The sequence below is a fragment of the Rhineura floridana genome, chromosome 2, assembly GCF_030035675.1.
Source record: "Rhineura floridana isolate rRhiFlo1 chromosome 2, rRhiFlo1.hap2, whole genome shotgun sequence".
NCBI classification, from domain to species: Eukaryota; Metazoa; Chordata; class Lepidosauria; order Squamata; family Rhineuridae; genus Rhineura; species Rhineura floridana.
The window spans coordinates 157,396,971-157,417,232 of record NC_084481.1 but is presented as its reverse complement, the minus strand read 5'-3'; the positions used below and the strand labels follow the sequence as shown (position 1 = coordinate 157,417,232).

General features: G+C 46.3%; 1 protein-coding gene across 6 annotated transcripts in view; it reads right to left on the bottom strand.

The window, feature by feature from the left end:
* Positions 1-20,262, bottom strand: part of CSTPP1 (centriolar satellite-associated tubulin polyglutamylase complex regulator 1) — a 175,996-nt gene that overhangs the window by 6,140 nt on the left and 149,594 nt on the right. For all 6 annotated transcript variants that reach the window (XM_061610934.1, XM_061610932.1, XM_061610937.1 and 3 more), the window contains 3 exons: positions 11,964-12,049; positions 5,848-6,043; positions 3,652-3,761 (listed from right to left, as the gene is read on the bottom strand). In XM_061610934.1, the coding sequence (XP_061466918.1) occupies positions 3,652-3,761; positions 5,848-6,043; positions 11,964-12,049 (392 nt within the window). The remainder of the gene's footprint in view (positions 1-3,651; positions 3,762-5,847; positions 6,044-11,963; positions 12,050-20,262) is intronic.

Below are 20,262 nucleotides of genomic sequence, written 5' to 3'. Positions count from 1 at the left end.
GGGATTCAGAGCTTGGAAAAGTTACTTTTTTGAACTACAACTCCCATCAGCCCAATCTAGTGGCCATGCTGGCTGGGGCTTATGGGAGCTGTAGTTCAAAAAAGTAACTTTTCCAAGCTCTGCCTGGCACTATGTAATGGAAGCCTGAAGCAGCAAAGAAAATGCTCTTGCCTGCTACCAGCCTTCCACTGGCAAATACTCGACTTGTTTCTGCATTTGCAGCATGTTTAGAAAGGCCTCCTGGGATGCTCCAATCTCTTGGGAGAGTTGGTAAACAACACTTAGAGGTCTGGTGAATCAATATGGACATAGGAGTCAGGTTGGGCCGCTGCAGTCTGCCTGACAAACTCATCAGCCATGCTTTAATCCCAGGCTCCCTCCTTAGCAGGGCTGCCGCCTTTTCAAGGCCTTGTGAGGCTAGAGGGCCCCTGCCCGAAAGCTCCATCTGTCTCTGAAGCTCTTGCCTGGAACTGCCCTCGCCGCAGGGCTTCCGGGAGCAAGTGATCCCCTGCAGACCAAAGCCTATTCAAATAATCCCGCATGCAGGGGAAGATGAAAGACACCAGGAGAAGAATCCTGCTTTCCTTGCCAAGATGCTAGCACCTGTTAGACTTGCGGCGGCTGCCCCTCCCTGTCAGAGGCCTCTGCAGGAGGCTGGCAAGGAGCCAGGGGCCAGGCCTGCCTTAATGGAAGGGAAAACCCACACACTTTGTACATGGCACAAGGATGGCAATGGGCCGGGCTTTCTCAGCCCATCTGTTTTCTTTGCACCTTGCTGGAAGTAGATTTGGTAGAGCCAGGAAGAGAGGCCTGGTGGGGTGCAATCAGGGCATCCTCTCCCTCCATGACGGCACCTCTCTCTAAGTCTGTTTGCAGAGAGGATTGCAAGCTGGTTTGCCTGTCCCCTTTGATATACAACCTCTGTGCTGCTGAGTAACCAGCTCTGCACCAGGAGAACATTAGCAGCTCAAATGTTTGGCTCCGGCATGCTCAGGGAGAGCCCAACGCTGGTCTGCGCTATGACAGAACTTTGGGCAAAGCAGCAGCCGGCTCACACTTTCCAGCAAGGGAGAGCACAGAGGTGGTGGGCAACTTTGGGTGGTGGCTTGCAATGCCTGAGGAAGCTTGGTACTCAGTAATGTATCCTGAGAGCCACAGGCAAAAGGCCTTGTCTCCGTCTCCAGCTGTGAGCCAGGGGGCCCTGTGAGGTTCCCTTCACAGCTTCCCTCTTTCCTCCACCCCAGACGTGAGGCTTCTCTTTCTACCGCACTCCCTTAACCTTTCCAAACTTGAATTGTCCACTTCCATTGTTTTGGAATCTTTTGTTACTGGACACAATTTATTCTCTTTATAGTCATAAAGGCAGGAGTGGGGAACGAGTGGCCCTCCAGATGATGATGCATTCAAACCCCCATGAGCTCCACCCAGCATAGCTAACGGTCAGAGATGATGGGAGTTGTAGTCCAGCAGCAACTGGAGGGCTACAGGTGTCCTGTCCCTGCATTAAGGGGAGAGGCAAAGAGCTCTGCAAAACAGGGAAGACCAGTCTCCCGGCGATCCTGCTCTGGCCTGTGAAACAGCAACAGGTCTATACATGTGCTCCCCTTCCCATGGATACTGAATGCACAAAAGGTGACTGCACCTGCCAACCCCTCCCTCATTTGGTAGAAGATCTGAAAGGTGTGTGTGTGTGTTTGCACGTCCGTGCGCATGTGTGTGTGTGTGTGTGTGTGTGTGTGTACACACACACACACATATAGTGGAGCTAGGCTATATTTAGAAACTTTCAAGCCTATCTTTACAACAGGAACTAGGAAGTAGGGCAATGGAGCTGAAATTCCCAGGAATTCAGCACTCCTTACCAAGCACAAAGAATATGGACTCACAGAATAGACAGAGTCTTGATTATACCTCAGCTCATGATAGGCAAGAGAAAAGGAAGCCAAAATCTCTGAGATTAACAGTATCCCTCTCAGCTGTGGGGTAAACCCAGATTCACAACTGAAATGACAGAACAGCAAATTAAACGTAACTCAGCCATCATCTCCCCCACATTTCAGGTAGGCTGTCAGTCTTTTTCCTCTCTTTTCATCTTTAAGATTGCAGCACTAATGCTCACTCATGGGTTTACTAGTTAAAACAAAATAATCATTTGTAAAGTGCAAAATCGCTCTAGAGATTGAGGAGAGAGATTTCTTGGTGAGATTATGTGGGTCAGGCTTCAGCTGCAAAGTTGCAGAACTTTCCCTCCTGCCTGCCCCAAGTTTGTCCCTGGAGAGGAAGAGGTACATTTGGACTGAACGCAGTAAGGGAACTTCCAGATATATTCCAAATGATTCCCATAGTCTATATGCAGGGTCAGCACCAGCGGCTGGCTAGCTTGGGCTGTGGCCTTCCTTAGGGTGGGCACGGTGAAGCTCCCACTTGGCGATACGGGGCATCGGGCTGCAGGACTCACTAACCCGATGCTGCTGTGGATGGCAAAGCAGGAGCTCCCATAGGCCCCACCCCCCAATAAAGGTGTCACAGAGCTTAAATAAGCCCACCCACTCCACCTACCTGTTGCATCAGCACAAATGCCCCACGTGCTGTGCATGCAGGTCTGTCATCCCCAAGATGGCAGCAGGGGCATCCTAAAGGGTTGGCGCCTCCGCCACCATCTTGGGTGATGGCAGGCATGCGTGTGGATGCGCTTATGCGACAGGTAGGTGGGATGGGTGGACTTATTTAAGCCCTGCACTGCCTGTATCAGGCAGGGGTGTTTGGCCTTATGGTGCTGCAGGCCAGGGGAGGCTGGTGCCCAAGGGCCCAGTCATGCCTGGCCCCAACCCTGTTTATGTCTGTTTTTTCCCTCTTTGCTCAGCCTGGGACTGCTGGGTTTGTCCCAGAAACAGCTCTTCTCCCTCTTCTTGGTTTCAGGAAGTAAGAGCGGGGAAGAGAGATTTCCATGAAAGACAGGATTTCCAATCAAGGTAGATTAGCCCCAGCTCAGCTCTGCTGCTCTGCTGGGGAAAGAAACAGGACCAAGTTGCCAGGATTTAGTCTAATACAGAACAGAACCCAACAACAGTTGAAAATGTATTACAGAGGCATTACATGACTAGATTCAATGTGAAATCTGATTTGCTCACTTTAGCCAATCATTCATCTGATCCTGTCTAGGCCACAATTTTTTGGGCCAAGATTCAACTTAGAAAAACTGAGAGGGAAAAGCTGAAGATTTCTTCATTTTGCAGAGGCAAACTACCAAACATATACTCAGAAAGTTGCAGCCAGTCACAGCTGCTTGAGGAGTGGGCCTGTATGAAACCCTTATTTCCAAACACACATTTGTCACATTCACATAATATTAGATGCACATCTAAAATGTAATGGATAAAGGGTCTTCAGGCAACTGGAATGAGACAACTTCCGGCAGTTCAGATTTAAGTTTTTTGGTACTGTCCTGTGGCATACGGCTTGCCTCTTTTGCTTGAGTCATCTCTTTGTTCCAAAGAACAAAGAACGTTCTACAATGCCCCTACACTTTGGTGCATGCATATTTTGGCCACGACAAAGGCACTTTTCTCAGTGGCCACTTTAAAACCTATTGCCAACTTCCCTAAAACACATAATCAAGAGGGAAAAAAACAGGATGGGACTTCTCTTTACCAAGGGCTCTGTTGATCCCATGATGTTTTGCAAGAGCCATCAAGAATCCGTAGAAGGTCAGTCTCTGCACACTGCTCAAAATTTCCTTGACAATAGTAGATGGGGGACAGCTAGGCAAACGAGAGGAACACAGGAAAAATAATGCGGCATCAATTTCAGCATATTACCTTCCTTTAGGCTTATGGATGGAGAAATGGATCAGGTGCAGCTTTGGAACATGACCTTGTCCTCCTAAAATACATCCTTCTGCTTCTGTCATACACAGATTGGGCTAGATCCCCTTGCTTCAGGAGTCTTTGGTGGGAGCTGTTGCCTGGCAATTGCCAGCAAGGAAAGACTCCTTCCATCATTGGCTGGACAGGATCCAGTCATTTAGTTCCATTCCCTTGTCTCATCAGGGGATTTTGTGGGAGCTGCTGCCTACATGACAGCAGGGAAGAACAGGGATATGGGCAGGAAATATGTCCTGAATAATCCTGGCTCCATATGGACCCCGTGTAATTTCTGTTCATGTACTAGATTTGAATAGGGTTTTATTTTTGAGTATCTTCTGTGACCTGCTCTGAGTCTCTCACGGCTAAAAAGCAGGACATACGTATTCTAAACAACAAATCAATCTCCGCAGGCAGCCATGATTGCGAGGAGGTGACGAGTGCCCCGCCAAAGAGGGACAGCACAGATTAGAGCCCTGCAATCCATTTTTGTCAGTGTTGGCATTCTTCTCTCATGTTGAAGGAAAGATAGACAGCACTGTGTGGATCGAAAAATGGACTACATTTCATGCTCTACCTGAAACTCCCTATATGAGAATCTTGGGGTACTCTAAAGCCTAAGGACCCCTTCCCACCACATGGGTTTATGGCACACAAGCAATCCCAGGCTTAAAATGTCACACCAGATGGGTTAACATGGGAAAACCACGGGCACTGCCAAGCCACTGTCAGTTTCTTTGCAGAGGCTGTGTCTTTTGCGGAGGCAGTAACTTGCAGTAAAGAGCAATTTAGTCATGAGAGGAACTTCTGGGAGAATCCTGGTAACTTAAAAAACACGGTAGGTGAAGGAACCCACCCGGATATTGCCTGCTTTAACTGCAGAATGGAAGAACCCTCGTGATACTTGTCAATGGGGTCCCCAGAACATCTGTGGAGATATGGTGAATGCAATGATTAACTCATATCCAAGGAGAAGTTTGGGGAGTTCCACCCTCTCTGGAGGTCACGCCCTCAGGCCTAGTTCCTCATTCTGGACACGTGTGGGTAGACTGTGGCTACTAAGTGGTAAGGGAACTGTATTCTGCTTGTGCTCAGAGCACTCACCTTTAAAATGTGGCAGTCCTGGCACTGAAAATGAGTGTTGGGCAGAGTTCTGATTTAAATTGTGAATCCCACAAATTTTGAATGTGCGACGACACAATGTGGATTGCAGCTATGCACAAGCAGGTAGAGTATCCACACCCTTAAGGGGGAACACTTTTTAGCTATCATTTTCAAGACAGATGGCCCTGTTCTGCAGAGCACATTTACAGGGCAGCATCCTATGAAATCTGAGGTCCTATGAAATCTGAAACTGACATTCGCATCTCAGTAGACTGGCAAGAAGATGCTAATATAGTACAGAATACACAGTAAATATTAAATTTGTGATTCAATATGTCTTTATAAAGGCATTTACCCTTTTTCAATCATACATAACACTGCATCCTTCTCATTTCATCTCTAGCTATCTCCTATCTACGCCAATCCATTTTTTTTCTTGTTGCAGAATGATCTGCATCCAAAGCAGAGTGCATTTTAAGGAGAAAGACTGAACTGAGGTGAAATAGTTATCTTCCCAAGTTCTCAATGAATTTAAATGCCTGTGGCATATCTCAAAGACGTGGGGGCTCAAAATGTGCTTGCTGTTACAGAGAAACCTAAGACAAAACTGCTGACAGCCCCTAGCAGTTGTTTGCTCCATTGAGAGGCTGGGAGCATCATTTCATATAACCATTAGTGGTACTTACTTGGGCTAGTTTCAGGAAACAGAGAGGGAGGCATGGAGCTGAGGATACAGGGCAACCCACCACACCTCAATTCTTAGATGCAAATAGTTTCTTTGTCCAGAGTATTCCTGCTGCCAAGACTTCAAGGAGCCCCTACCCTCAAGGTAGGTAAAGGCAAACCATGGGTTTTTTTGCTACCCAGTCACAGGCCTTACCTGTATTTGGACCTGTCACAGAGAGATTCAAGGCATTGGTAAAATGAAGACACCTCCACCCCATCGAGTGGGCTGCACTCACTCAGAGCTTGGCGTGAACGATGCTGCCCACAAGATGATGTAGGCACAATGACAGTGTTTGGATTTTTACCCGTCAAGAGCTCTTGATAGATGGCAGCCACACTTTCAAGGAACTCTGTAAAGATGGAGCAATGGCACAGAGATTATGGTTAGTGGCACACATGGGAATTCATACGGTTGTGGAACTGATTCCATTTCTCCTCCTGTAGTTACTTACACATGATAATGGCATGGAAGCCTCTGACTATTCACAGCATATGCAAGATTGTGATTTTACTTGCATTGCGATGTGAGGAGGTGACCCAAAATTCCTCAGTGCAGAGGTAGTCAACGTGGTGCCTTCCAGATGATTTAATTACAATTTCCATCATCCATGGCTATTGGACATGCTGGATGGGTCTGATGGGAGTTGCAGTCCACATCATCTGGAGGGCACCACTTGGCAATCCCTGCCTTAGCGGCATGGCCTAGTAATGTACCTCTTCAAGATGGGACAAGAAAGCTACACAAGGACTATGCAGGTCCCCCTCTGGGAGCCTCGTGAATTAACTGCCAGTCCTGCCGTTTGCGCATTTTTTTATTTCTTCCAACTTTAATTCTGTGAAGGAGAGTGGAAGTCAAGGCCACCCAATCAAACTAGTTTCTGAAACATGCAAACCTCCATGGTCACAGAGATAAACACCACCCAAGTTAGGAAAAGGCTGTTTGGACTTGTTTGAGGAGCCAAGGGAGGTGGGTCAGGCAGTCTCCAGTCTGCAGTCCAGTGTACTTCAGCACAACTCCAAAGTAAACACAACACAGGGCTCTAGGGGGAGAAGCTGGCCAAAAGCACTCTCCACCAGGGTCTAAACCTTCCCTACTGTTTACTCCCAGACAGTAAATTTAAACAAGTATGTTTATGGACCTGGTCAGCCATTCACAGATGTAAATTCCACTCCAAGTGGTTTGCGTGCATGTGGGTCGGCAGTGAAGCTTAGAAAACTGACGTGTGTAGATGAGAATGGAAGTGATGTCTTGTGGTATGTAGAACACTATGCATGCATCAAGAGCCTGTGAAACTATGACACGAGGGATGGGTGACTTCTAGAGATTATTCTGATGATTGGTTATTATTTGAATCTCTTTGTTCCAGAATTTGTAGGAGTGCAGGAAGTGAATGGTATTTGTAGATCGTGACGAAGGAGAATTCTCCAAAACATGTTGGGCTTAATAAACAGCCCATTACCAGTAGTGTCGGAATGTCTCCTTTTTATTTCCTTATCTTGGTGCTTTCCCTCCATCTTTTTCATAGTAACCTCTAAAGGCCTGGACAGTTTAGGACCAGGTTATATTTATTTATTTATTTATTTATTAAATTTATATACCGCCCGACTAGCAATAGCTCTCTGGGCGGTGAACATAAAACAGCATAAAAATACAATAAATAACAAAACAATACTAAAATACAAGCAACAATCCAACACAGTAAACATTTTTAAAATTAAATCAGTGTAACTTAAAATGCTTCAGAGAATAGGAAGGTTTTGACCTGGCGCCGGAAGGAGAGCAGAGTCGGCGCCAGGCGTACTTTCTCAGGGAGACTGTTCCATAGTTCGGGGGCCACCACTGAGAAGGCCCTAGATCTTGTCATCACCCTCCGGGCCTCCCTGTGAGTTGGAACCCGGAGGAGGGCCTTCGTAGCAGAACGTAGTGCACGGGCCGGTTCATATCGGAAGAGGCGTTCCGCAAGGTATCGTGGTCCCGCACCGTATAAGGCTTTATAGGTTAATACCAACACTTTGAATCTAGCCCGGAAACATATTGGCAACCAGTGCAAGCTGGCCAGAACAGGTGTTATATGCTCGGACCGCTTGGTCCTTGTCAGCAATCTGGCCGCCGCATTTTGCACTAGTTGTAGCTTCCGAACTGTCTTCAAAGGTAGCCCTACGTAAAGCGCATTACAGTAATCCAAACGTGAGGTTACCAGAGCATGTACCACTGATGTAAGGTCCTCTTTACTCAAATAGGGACGTAGCTGGGCTACCAACCGAAGTTGGTAAAACGCATTCCTAACCACCGAGGCTACTTGAGCCTCAAGTGAGAGGGAAGAGTCTAAAAAGACTCCCAGACTACGAACCCGGTCCTTTAGGGGGAGTGTAACCCCGTCCAGGACAGGGTATATATCCACCATCCGATCAGAGAACCCGTCCACCAACAGCATCTCAGTCTTGTCTGGATTGAGCTTCAGTTTGTTAACTCTCATCCAGTCCATTGTCGAGGCCAGGCAACGGTTCAGCAAATCGACAGCCTCACCTGAAGAAGATGAAAAGGAGAAGTACAGCTGCGTGTCATCAGCATACTGATGACAACGCACTCCAAAACTCCTGATGACCTCTCCCAACGGCTTCATGTAGATATTAAAAAGCAGGGGGGACAAAACTGACCCCTGCGGGACCCCATATTGGAGAGCCCGCGGTGTCGAGCAATGTTCCCCAAGCACTACGTTCTGGAGACGACCCGCCAAGTAGGAGCGGAACCACTGCCAAGCAGTACCTCCAACTCCCAACTCCGCGAGCCTCTCCAGAAGGATACCATGGTCGATGGTATCAAAAGCCGCTGAGAGATCAAGGAGAATCAACAGAGTTACACTCCCTCTGTCTCTTTCCCGACATAGGTCATCGTACAGGGCGACCAAGGCTGTCTCAGTGCCAAAACCGGGCCTAAAACCCGATTGAAATGGATCTAGATAATCGGTTTCATCCAATAGCGCCTGGAGCTGGCCAGCAACCACCCGTTCCAAGACTTTGCCCAGGAATGGAACATTCGCCACTGGCCTGTAGCTGTTAAAATTGTCTGGGTCCAAGGAAGGCTTTTTCAGGAGTGGTCTCACCACTGCCTCTTTCAGACAGCCCGGGACCACTCCCTCTCGTAAAGAGGCATTTATCACTTCCTTGGCCCAGCTACCTGTTCCATTCCTACTAGTTTTTATCAGCCAGGAGGGGCAAGGATCCAGTACCGAAGTGGTTGCACGTACCTGTCCAAGCACCTTGTCCACGTCCTCGAGTTGAACCAACTGAAGCTCATCCAACAAAACAGGACAAGACTGTGCTCCGGACATCTCACTAGGATCTACTGCTATAACTTGAGAGTCTAGGTCCCGGCGGATACATGAGATCTTATTCTGGAAGTGATCGGCAAACTGATTACAGCGGGCCTCCGATGATTCCACCGTGTCCGGAGGGTTTGAATGGAGAAGCCCCCGGACAACTTGAAAGAGCTCCGCTGGGCGGCAAAGAGATGATTTAATAGTGGCAGCAAAATGATGTTTTTTAGCTGCCTTCACTGCTCCTACATAGAGCTTAGTCGAAGCACTAACCAGCGCATAATTGTATCCGTCGGGAGTTCGTCTCCATTTCCGCTCAAGCCTCCTCCTATCTTGCTTCATCGCTCTCAGCTCCGGAGTATACCATGGAGCTGTATGAGCTCTACACAGGAGAGGGCGTGCAGGAGCGATCGTGTTTACAGCCCGGGTCATCTCCGTATTCCACAGAGCGACCAGGGCTTCAGCAGGAGCGCCAGTCCTATCAGCCGGAAAATCCTCCAGAGCCCTTTGAAAACCTTCAGGATCCATTAGTCTCCGGGGGCGGACCATTTTAATAAGTCCCCCACCCTTGCAGAGGGAAGAGGTTACTGAAAGTCTAAACTTCAGCAAGCAGTGGTCTGTCCATGACAAAGGGAGTGTTGTAAAACTCCCCACATCCAGATCACTTTCCCCATGCTCAGTAGCAAAAACAAGGTCTAGAGTGTGCCCCGATACATGTGTTGGACCACTAACATATTGAGACAGCCCCATGGCTGTCATGGAAGCCATGAAGTCCTGAGCCGCGCCAGACAAAGTGGTCTCGGCATGAATGTTGAAATCCCCCAGTACTATTAGTCTGGGGGACCCTCAACAATATATCCGAGACCACTTCCGCCAGCTCAGTTAGGGAAGCCATTGGGCAGCAAGGTGGGCGGTACACCAAAAGGATTCCCAGCCTGTCCCTCTGGCCCAACACAAGGTGCAAACACTCCAGGCCAGTAACTGAATGAACATGGTGCTTGGTGAGTGAGATGGAACTCTTATAGATGACAGCAACCCCACCTCCCCGACCCTCAGATCTACCATGATGCTGAACCAAGTTACCCCGGTGGGCAGAGCTGAGAGAGACCAACTCCTCCCTGCTCACCCACCCAGGTCTCGGTTATACATGCCAGATCGGCTGCCTCATCCACAATCAAATCGTGGACGAGGGAGATTTTATTATATACCGATCTGGCATTTAAGAGCAGCAACTGGAGATCTGAGAGTTGGCTGATAGGACTACCAACGACCTTGCGGGTGTGGGAAGGACCGGAACAAGGCACAGCCACAACATGTCTGGACCGCGTTCCCCTTACCTGGCACGTCCTTCTCACAGCGCCATACCTTCCTTTGCCCGTCACTACGGTAATTGGGGCCCCCTCAAGTCTCCCCGCCTGATGGATAAAACTCTCTCCGAAGCACATAATACAACTAAAATATACAACAATTAAAGGTATAAAAACAGCCATATATACAGCCATATATACAGCATATAAACATACACACTCACTCAGACATACATTCATATAATCAGGCACCCATTCATCTCAAATTGCATCAACACACCAACAAAAAAGTAAAAAAAAAGAAAAAGAAAGCAGCAGCACAGCAGCAAGAGCAGCAGCCTCTCCTTCCCTTGGGGCGATGCTTTCTTTCTCCTGCAGGGCCTGGGTCTCCCAGGCCACCTCAGCCAGCCGGCTTATGTATCCCTCCAAAGAGGGACAGGTGGTAAGAATCAGTCCTGGCTGGCTGGGTACCTGGGGCCTGGTCCTGCCAGGCAGAAGTCCCTCTGGGAAGGGTGGTGGAGGTGGTGGTCCCGCAGCAGCAGCAGCACAGCAGCAGCAGCCTCTCCTTCCCTTGGGGCGATGCTTTCTTTCTCCTGCAGGGCCTGGGTCTCCCAGGCCACCTCAGCCAGCCGGCTTATGTATCCCTCCAAAGAGGGACAGGTGGTAAGAATCAGTCCTGGCTGGCTGGGTACCTGGGGCCTGGTCCTGCCAGGCAGAAGTCCCTCAGGGAAGGGTGGTGGAGATGGTGGTCCCACAGTAGCAGCAGCAGCACAGCAGCAGCAGCCTCTCCTTCCCTTGGGCGATGCTTTCTTTCTCCTGCAGGGCCTGGTTATATGAACCTGCCTAAACCTGAAGATCAGATTTGGATCCTGGACCTGCCACGAAGGTTGACAAGAACCAAAGATAGGGCCTTGGTAGATAGGTCCCACACTTCTGGAAGAATTCTGCTTGGCCCTTTTTCTTGTGGACTTTAAGCAAATCATACGTTTCACCAAGCTTTTTATTTTTTAAGCTTGATCCCTGAATATGCTTTTATCTCATGTGGGGTTTTTTTGTGTGTGGTATTTGTCCCTTGTTTATTGAAAGCCACCTTGTGGCAGCTTGCCTAAAAAGACAAGGTAAAAATATTTTGAGTAAATCGATAATAATAAATATGCAGTGAAACAGGTGGTTACGCAAAATTCGCACATGAGTAGCCACATGCAGTTTTCATGCTTTCACTGCAATTGAAGTGTTTTCTGAAACAAATTGTGTTTGAAGTGGCTCTGTCTGGCTCAGGTGTATCTAGTATGAGTCACCTTTATATGCAGTTCTCTGTCAGGAGGATTCATACTGTGTACCAAGATTTCCTGGCCAGCATTGCTCCCAGTCCTGCTGTATCTGACCTTTCTGTTGCTGCTGTTCAATAGGACAGTGGTGCCATCGGGGCAGGACTTTGGGAGAGAAATCCAGAGCCAGCCTCAGCAGAATGAGAAGGAGGGCCCTCAAATGTAGCAGGGCTGGCTTACCACATTTTGAACTAAGTGAAGTAATACCCATTCTCATCTAAAAAAGGGGGGAAGGGGTGTAAGACCATTAAGTCCAGACTCTAAAATTACCTAACTGGGCCTCTGTAGTAGGAGAAAAGATTAGTGGGATGGGCTCACCTGAGTAGTAAAACTGGATCTGGAATGCAAACAGGAAGTCTGAAAAAGACATCAAGCAATCCACAGCATCATCCATTAGAACAATCCTGGAATCAAGAAGGAGAGACAGAAAGCTCAACAACCAGTTGCTACTTATGCTTATCTCCCTAGAGCATTATAGGTACAATAACTCCTATTGTTAACTGTATTATTTTCTCTCATTGTTGTATAAGTTATATTTGTTTTGTATTCTGTTCTACCCAAAACCAATAAAAACTTTTTTTTAAAAAACCAACCAGTTGATATGCCACTTAACTTACAGCTCAGATAAAGTTTACTGGGATTGAACAAGGTCTGCTTAGAATCACACAATGGACTCACAAAGAGTACTGCAGCATTTTAAAGACTCTAGCAAATTTATTATGGCACAAGCTTTCATGAATTAGAGTCGACGAGACTACAAAAGTACATGACAGGGGCGAGGAATCTTTTTCTGTCAAGGAATACTGCCAGGGAATGGACAGAGCAGTTTTGCCAGAGGTCTAAACTGATTAATTACAGACAACTTTGCCCTCTTCCATCGCTCCATCTCAGCTCTCCCCCTGCATCATTTCCCCCCTCCTGCCCTCCTTCCAGTCTCCTCTCACCTACATGAAATCTTCCCACTTACATGAAATTAGCTGAAGGGTTCCCCACCCTTGGCTTAAGCCATATAAATTTGTTAAGGTACCCCAAGACTCCGTTTTTCCTGAAACAGACAAATAAAGACTACTCCTCTCAGTGTTTTCCTAGCTCTATATTGTTGTTATTGTTATGTGCCTTCAAGTCGATTACGACTTATGGCGACCCTATGAATCAGTGACCTCCAACAGCATCTGTCATGAACCACCCTGTTCAGATCTTGTAAGTTCAGGTCTGTGGCTTCCTTTATGGATCAATCCATCGCTTGGTTGGCCCTCCTCTTTTTCTACTCCCTTCTCCCCAAATCAGCCCCAGGATCTGCCATGTTGAGCCTATCTGATTTGTGGATGTGTATCCATAGAGCTCTGGGACAATCAAAAGGCAAACTCAGAGAGCAGGGTTGCCTCTGAGAGACTAAGTGGCTTCAGGGAAAGATGTTCTAATGTTATTTCACTCATTCCTAGAAAGTAACCCTGAAGGGTACTGATGGAGGGGACCTTCTTGACACCTGGACATTGGAAGCCCACCAGAATTAAGTCCTCTCTTCTGCCCAGGCAAATACTGCCTGGGAAACACAAGGAAGCTAACAAGTCAGCCTTTTATTCCAGCACCTTTCAAGCACACAGCTCTAAAATGACCCAGTCATTAAATGCCATCAACTCAAAAATGAAGAAACAGCTAGCTGAAAGCTAAAATGTTCAAAGACCGCAGTTATTCTGATTGGTAGGGCAAGGCAAGCTGCATTCGCTTCAGCTTGAAGGTGAATTTACTAAAGCAGCCTCATCATTGAAGGATGGCACTGGGATCCCAAAAGGACAAATGACGTAACACAGTTTGCTATCTTGGTTTGGCAATAATGGTAAAGAACTCTAAACATAAAGGATAAAACGAAGACAAGATTACAACAACAAATTCCTCCTCTTTTGACCCTGGACAAACATGGCTAATGCTGGCAGGAAAGAAGCTTTACTGAGCTGATTTAGGCGGCTGTTCCAAAAAGCGTTGATATTTATTCAACTAACAGAACCAGATGAAAGGTAAACTTGGGATGGCTGTACAAAGGATTCAGGAAAGAATCTTTTTGTTCCCTTTCTCTCCCAGCTCAAGAGAGCTTCCCATAGGCATCTGGGTTGGCCACTGTGAGGACAGGATGCTGGACTAGATGGGCGACTGGCGATCCAGCAGCTCTTCTTATGTTCTTAAGATAGGCTGGATACTGAAGAAGGTGAGAGGGAAGCTCCAGCTTCATGTGGTGGGAGAGGAATTTGTCATGCTGTTAATTTGTGAGGGCTGTCAGGGTGGATCAAAACAGATGTACAATGATGGTGGGCCAGGTACATCATTATTATTTTAGAAGCATTTTATATTAATTGACGACACATGTTTTACATATGTCTCAAGGTGATTTGCAGACATACCGCAACAGCTAAAAATAGTTTTAAAGCCACTTCACTACTATAGGCAGGGAGAAGGGAGTAGTTTTATTTATTCATTCAATCTGCATCCTGCCCCTTCTCCCAAAGGAGTGCCATCTTGTGGAAGATGTGTTAATTGTTGGGGTCTTGCATCTGTTTAGTGAGTTCTGCAGGGCACACGGTGCATGAAAAAGAGTCTGTGCTACTTAACACAGACAAGCATGGAGTCATCTCTTTCCCTTCCTTCAAATCCCTTTCTAAAAATCGTGTTTTCTGAGTAGCCTTTAGCTTCTCCTCTCAATCCCCAACTGCAACCAAGCTTTAACCACGTTTAGGGGCATTTACCCACAGTCCCCAGAGACAGGGGAAATATCTACCAAAGACAGATTCCAGAGCAGATTCCCCTGATTTGATCCAATCCAATTATGAACCAGACAAAGAATTAAAAATAATTACGATTAATAAAAAGCAATAACATGATTATAATAATTTTAAAAGCCCAACGTATTAACTTCAGTTACAGATTCCAAAGTAATCCCCTCATGTACTGTACGGAGATCTTAGTAGAACAGCTCTTCCTGTCTGGGTTGCTGAAATCTGAAACCACCATCAGCAAGCCGTAATTGGTGGAAAGAGGCAACTCATATTTTGGGGGCCACTGGAAACAAAATGGCTCGGTTGTACTCAGGTCAGGAGCAAACCGAAGCAGGGGTGTAGCATTAGAGGCCACCCACTGAAACATCACCACACAGGAGACAAATCACCCACCAAAAAACCCTGCACTAATAAGCTTCCACACCAGCTGTAACTGTGGAAGTATAATGGGTTATTTTTACTTATCAGATTTTCCATGGTAAGCGGGAAATCTGGATTAAATGTAAGAAACATAGCCATGGGCTGGCTTTTTGATGATGACATGTGGTGGACACTGCAAAAAACTTGTGTGCATGAGCAGCACCAATTCCACAATAAACTGCCAAATGGAAACACCTTGGCTTTACTGTTACGTTGTGAATTGTGTTTTATTTGTACACTCCCCTGTGATCCAACGAGATGAAAGGTGGTTTAGAAGCGTCAACAACAACAAAGTGCTGAGGCTTGTCAAAGATAAGTTTTGATGGACTTCCTGATTCTCTTTCCCCTGCTTCCACTTCAGTTAGTTGGAGCTAACAGTCATGTTTTATGCTTACTACGTGATTTCAAATAATAGCTTGGGCATCTTCATTTTGCAACCTGTTTGCCGATTGCTTCTTTTTGTCCACATATAGTCCTTACACACAAATACACGCGCAAGGGCTGAACTTGAGTATGGATAGACAGAGAATCTGTTGGGGCAGCTGGGGCTTCATCACAGCCTGCCAACATAAATATGTACAAGTCATCCTTCATAAACACACATAGAGACATAATAGGTAAAAACTTATTTTGCCTACATAAGCAGCAAACGTCATCCTTGTTATGGCAAATGTGTTCAGTATTTCTCTGTGCACACAGTTGTAACACAGAATGAGCTGTAAGATGGTCCTCCCCGGAGACTAATGGAATCCACTGTAGATAGAGCAGGTGACCCTGTTGAAGACCTTGTTACACTGTGGAACAACAAAACGCATCAGACTGTTAACACAGTTGCTCCAAGTGCCCTCTCTGGCACTGTGGAGCCCGGTTTGACCTTGGTACACCAGTGAACTAAGGGCAATGAAACAGGCTGGATGATAGCTAGAGCGCAAGTGGCGAAAGACGTGCTGTGAGACTGATCGGGCACAAGTAAAACATCATAACCGCAACTACTGTGTGGCAGTGAGGGCGGCGAAGAAGGCCCACTTCTCTGCCTCCATCGCATCCTCAAGTAGCCTTCCAGTGGAGCTTTTTCATATTGTCAGGGGTCTGTTAACATCAACTCCAGGAAATGGAGTTTTAGACCTTTTGGAAGCCCATTGTGAATTGTTTGCTCGCCTCTGTAGCAACCTTGGTGCCCCATCTACACCTACGGTAGTCCCCAGTGAAGTGTCCAGTGTAATGTCTGCCGCAACTTCTTGGGATCGGTTTCAGTTGATACGGCCTGATGACGTGGACAAAGTGCTTGCAAGGTTGCAGGCAGAAATGTGTCCTCTTGACCCTTGCCCTTCTTGGCTTATTAAAAGCTTTTAGAGGAGGTATGACCAGTGGATCCAGAGAGTGGTTCCAACCGCCCTGAAAGGGGCGGTGCTCCATCCACTCCTGAAAAAGCCCTCCCAGGACCCAATGGTTTGTGACAACTACCGCCTGGTCACAAATACTCCCTTTTAGAAGGTTGTGGTGCGGCAACTGCAAGTACTCTTGGATGAAACAGATTATCTTAACCCATTCCAATCTGGGTTCAGGCCTGGTTATGGGACAGAATCGGCCTTGGTTGCCCTGATGGATGACCTTTATCAGGAGAAGGTAAGGGTAGTGTGACCCTGTTATTCTTACTTGATCTCTTGGCGGCTTTTGATATCAATGACCATAGTATCCTTCTGAGCCAACTTGGTGAGATGGGTATCAGTGGCACTGTTTTACAATGGTTCCAATCCTATCTCCAGGGTCGTTTTCAGAGAGCAGCATTGGGTGATTGTCTTTCAGCCCCTTGGCAGTTGTGCTGTGGGGTGTTGCAGAGTACTATCTTGTCCCTGATGCTGTTTAACATCTATATGAAGCCCTTGGGAGTGGTCATCAGGAGATCTGGGGTGAGGTGTCACCAGTACGCTGATGATACCCAGCTCTACTTCTCTGTAACATCTGAACTGAGAGAGGCTGTGCAAGCCCTGGACCAGTGCCTAGACTCGGCGATGGGCTGGATGAGGACCAATAAACTGAGTCTGAATACTAGCAAGACAGAGGCACTGTGGGTTGGCGGTTCCTGAGTTTGGATAATTGGTCAGTTGCCTGCTTTGGATGGGATCATACTCCCTCTGAAAGAGGAGGCTGTAGTCTGGGGGTGCTCCTAGATCCATCTTTGTCACTAGAAGCCCAGGTGACATCAGTGGCTAGGAATGCTTTTTTAAAAAAAGAAGGAGTGGCCAAAGCCAAGATGCTGGAAAAATAGAAATTTATTTGCATTGTAAGCCCAAAGCATTTCAGCCTGTTAATTTTCAGGCCTTCATCAGGGGCTATAAATAAAACAACAAGGATAAATTTACTCACATAAACATATAAAATCTATAAATCAGTATATGACTTACAATGCAGGCTAACAAGAAGTTTGAATGAGCAGATCACTTACAACAGTATAAATGCCTCAAAAAGCAGAACATTAGGTGTGAGTATATATACAAGCAACCAGAAATAGGATACCGGTGAAATCACTTAAGTATATTCCTTTTTGCTGAACGACAACCACCTGGGGGTGGAAAACAAGTAAGGGACCATGGATATTTTCTGTATTTCATAGTAGAGGAAGAAATTCAAGGTCCTCATTTAGACCATTAGGGGTCATGGTCTTCAAATTCAATATCCATGATATCTCTCTCCTCAGTAAAATGTCATTGTTCCCTCCACATATTTTTTCTAAGACCCAAAATTTTAGCTTCGCAATAGAGTGTTGGCAGTTATTGAAATGCTCCACTAAGGGGGCTCCAGACCTCTTGTTCCTAATATTACTCAGGTGTTCCCCTATGCGTTTTTTAACAATTCTGGAGGTCTGTCCAATATATAGTTTCAAACAACCACACTGAATAACATAAATAACTCTGGCAGTATTGCATGTTGAAAAATGGGTCAAGGTGTACTTTTTTTTATTAATAGGGTTAACAAACTCCGTGATTTTACATGTAAACTTGCAATAGGCACAGTGTCCACAGGGGTGATGGCCCCTAGGTGCACTAGTGCCTGTCAGGATATTTGTGATGGGATGAATGTTATCCCTAAATTCACTTTTAATCAGGATGTCTCTTAAATTCCTGGTTCTCTTGAAAGAGATAAAGGGTTGTTCATGACAACCAGGAATATGATGTATAATGTGCCAGTGGTTTTTTATGCTTTTTTGCAATATGTTGGTGACGTGGTCAAAAGTCAAATTGCAGTTCAAACGATTAGAGGCTTTCTGTGCCGTTTGCTGCAAAAGTGTGCTTTTTTTGGGAAACTTTGTTAAAGCTGTTCTCAATAATATTGTGTGGATAACCCCTCTTAATTAGTTGTTCCTTCAAAATATGAGATTGTTGCACAAAATCTTTTTCGGAAGAGCAGTTCTGTTTAATCCTCAGGAATTGCCCATATGGTAAATTCTGCCTTAAAGGCTTGGGGTGGGAGCTGTCAAATCTTAAGTAGGTGTTCCTATCAGTGGGCTTCCTATATATTGTAGTGCACAGCTGTTTTCTTTCTTTTTTAATTAATAAATCCAAAAAATTGACCTCCCCCAAACTGTGGTGGAAATCAGATTGGATATTGGCACTCCTGTTATTAACCCATTCAAAGAATTTATTTAGATCTTCAACTGAACCCCTCCAAATAAAAAAAATCATCTATAAATCTCCACCAGCCTACCAGTTGTTCAGAAAAAGAACCAGAGGACATAATGTTTTCTCGTTGCCTAGGAATGCCTTTTACCCGCTTTGGCTGGTAAAACAGCTGTGGCTGTTTCTGGACCGGGTTAACCTGACCACTGTTGTCCATGCACTGGCAACATCCAGGCTGGATTACTCTCTAATGTGCTCTATGTGGGGCTGATCTTGAAGTTGGTCCGGAAGCTGCAGCTGGTGCAAAATGCAGCAGCGTGACTGCTCACTGGGCCAGGGTATCACCAACATGTTACCCCGCTGCTGAAAGAATTGCACTGGTTGCCCATTAGCTTCTGGGCCAAGTTCAAGATTCCAGTTTTGGCGTACAAAGCACTACACAGCTTGGGACCAGGATATCAGAAAAATTGCCTAACCCTTTATATACCCAGTCGATCACTATGCTCTGCAGGTGAGGGCCTCCTGCAGATATCATTTTATCAGGAGGTCTGCTCTGCACAACATCAGAAGTGGACCTTTAGTACTGTGGCACCTACCCTTTGGAATTCCCTCCCCTAAAATATTAGACAGGCACCATCTGTTATTTTTTCAGCTCCTATAGACCTTCCTCTTTCAACAAGCCTTTTAATTAGAGGCATTTGTGCTGGAATTTCTTTTTAAGATGTTTTTAATGTTGTTTTTAAAAGATGTTTTGTTTTAATATGTTTAAAGTCTTTTGCTTTTAAGATGTTTTAAAGTGCTTTTAGTGTTTGCCACCCTGGGCTCCTTCTGGAAGGAAGGGAAGATATACATTTAATAAATAAATAATAAATAAAACCTTCAAAGCAGGACCTGCCTTTACTGGGGGTGGTTTGGACCTAGGATCCTCCTTATACTCCAGAGGGCATTCATCAGTCCTGGGTCACTACAACTGATAGAAGAGGCTCGAGCTGTGCAGAAAGAGGAAGAGACAGAAGACCTACAGGGCACATCTGCAGGAGAAGCTCTCCCTCCCTGCCACTTGACCAGCTCAGTTCAGCGAGGCAAATTCAAACACACAGAGCAGCTTGAATTAATTATTGCAAAGAAGAAAGGCTAAGGCTAAGAGGGTCCCCAGGAGAAAAGCCACTATTTAAAACAAAACCCTTTGAACATGTCAAAGTGCTTCTGTTTTATTTATTGTCCCAGAAACAACCACCACCTCCTCCTTCTCCTGTCCAGAGCAGCAGCAGCTCCAGTTCTTAATTCCCACTTACAAGCATATTACGGAGATTGTCAGTGACCACATCAAGGAGATGGCTTTGAAGCTGGCAGGCAGAGCATCTTCCATCTCCCAGGCAATGCAACACAGCCACTGGCATCTGAAACCTCTCATCAAGCCCTGGAAAAACTACACGGACACATCAGTTACTGAAAATTTTGTCCCTCTCTCTGCCCCTCAGGCAGCCCCCACTAAGGCAGGAGGTGTCAAAGGAAAGGCAAAAAAGCTGTAGTTAGGCCATTTCTGCTCCCAGGAGGAGGAGGAGGAAGAACAAGAAGCTGGGTGCACTGAAGTCATCCTGGGCTTCAACTGTGAATTACAAAGATCCAGCCTGTAATGGAGTACACGCTTATTTTTTTCCCCTGCCCCCTCCCCCAATTCTAGAAGACCTCAAAGGGAGTGATAGTAGGGACTTCCGGGAAGGGTGACTTAGCCTGTGCCTGCTTTTGAGACGGGCTCCTGCCTCAAAAGAAGCTTATTCAGATATATCAGTCAGTTTTTTCTTTTTTTTT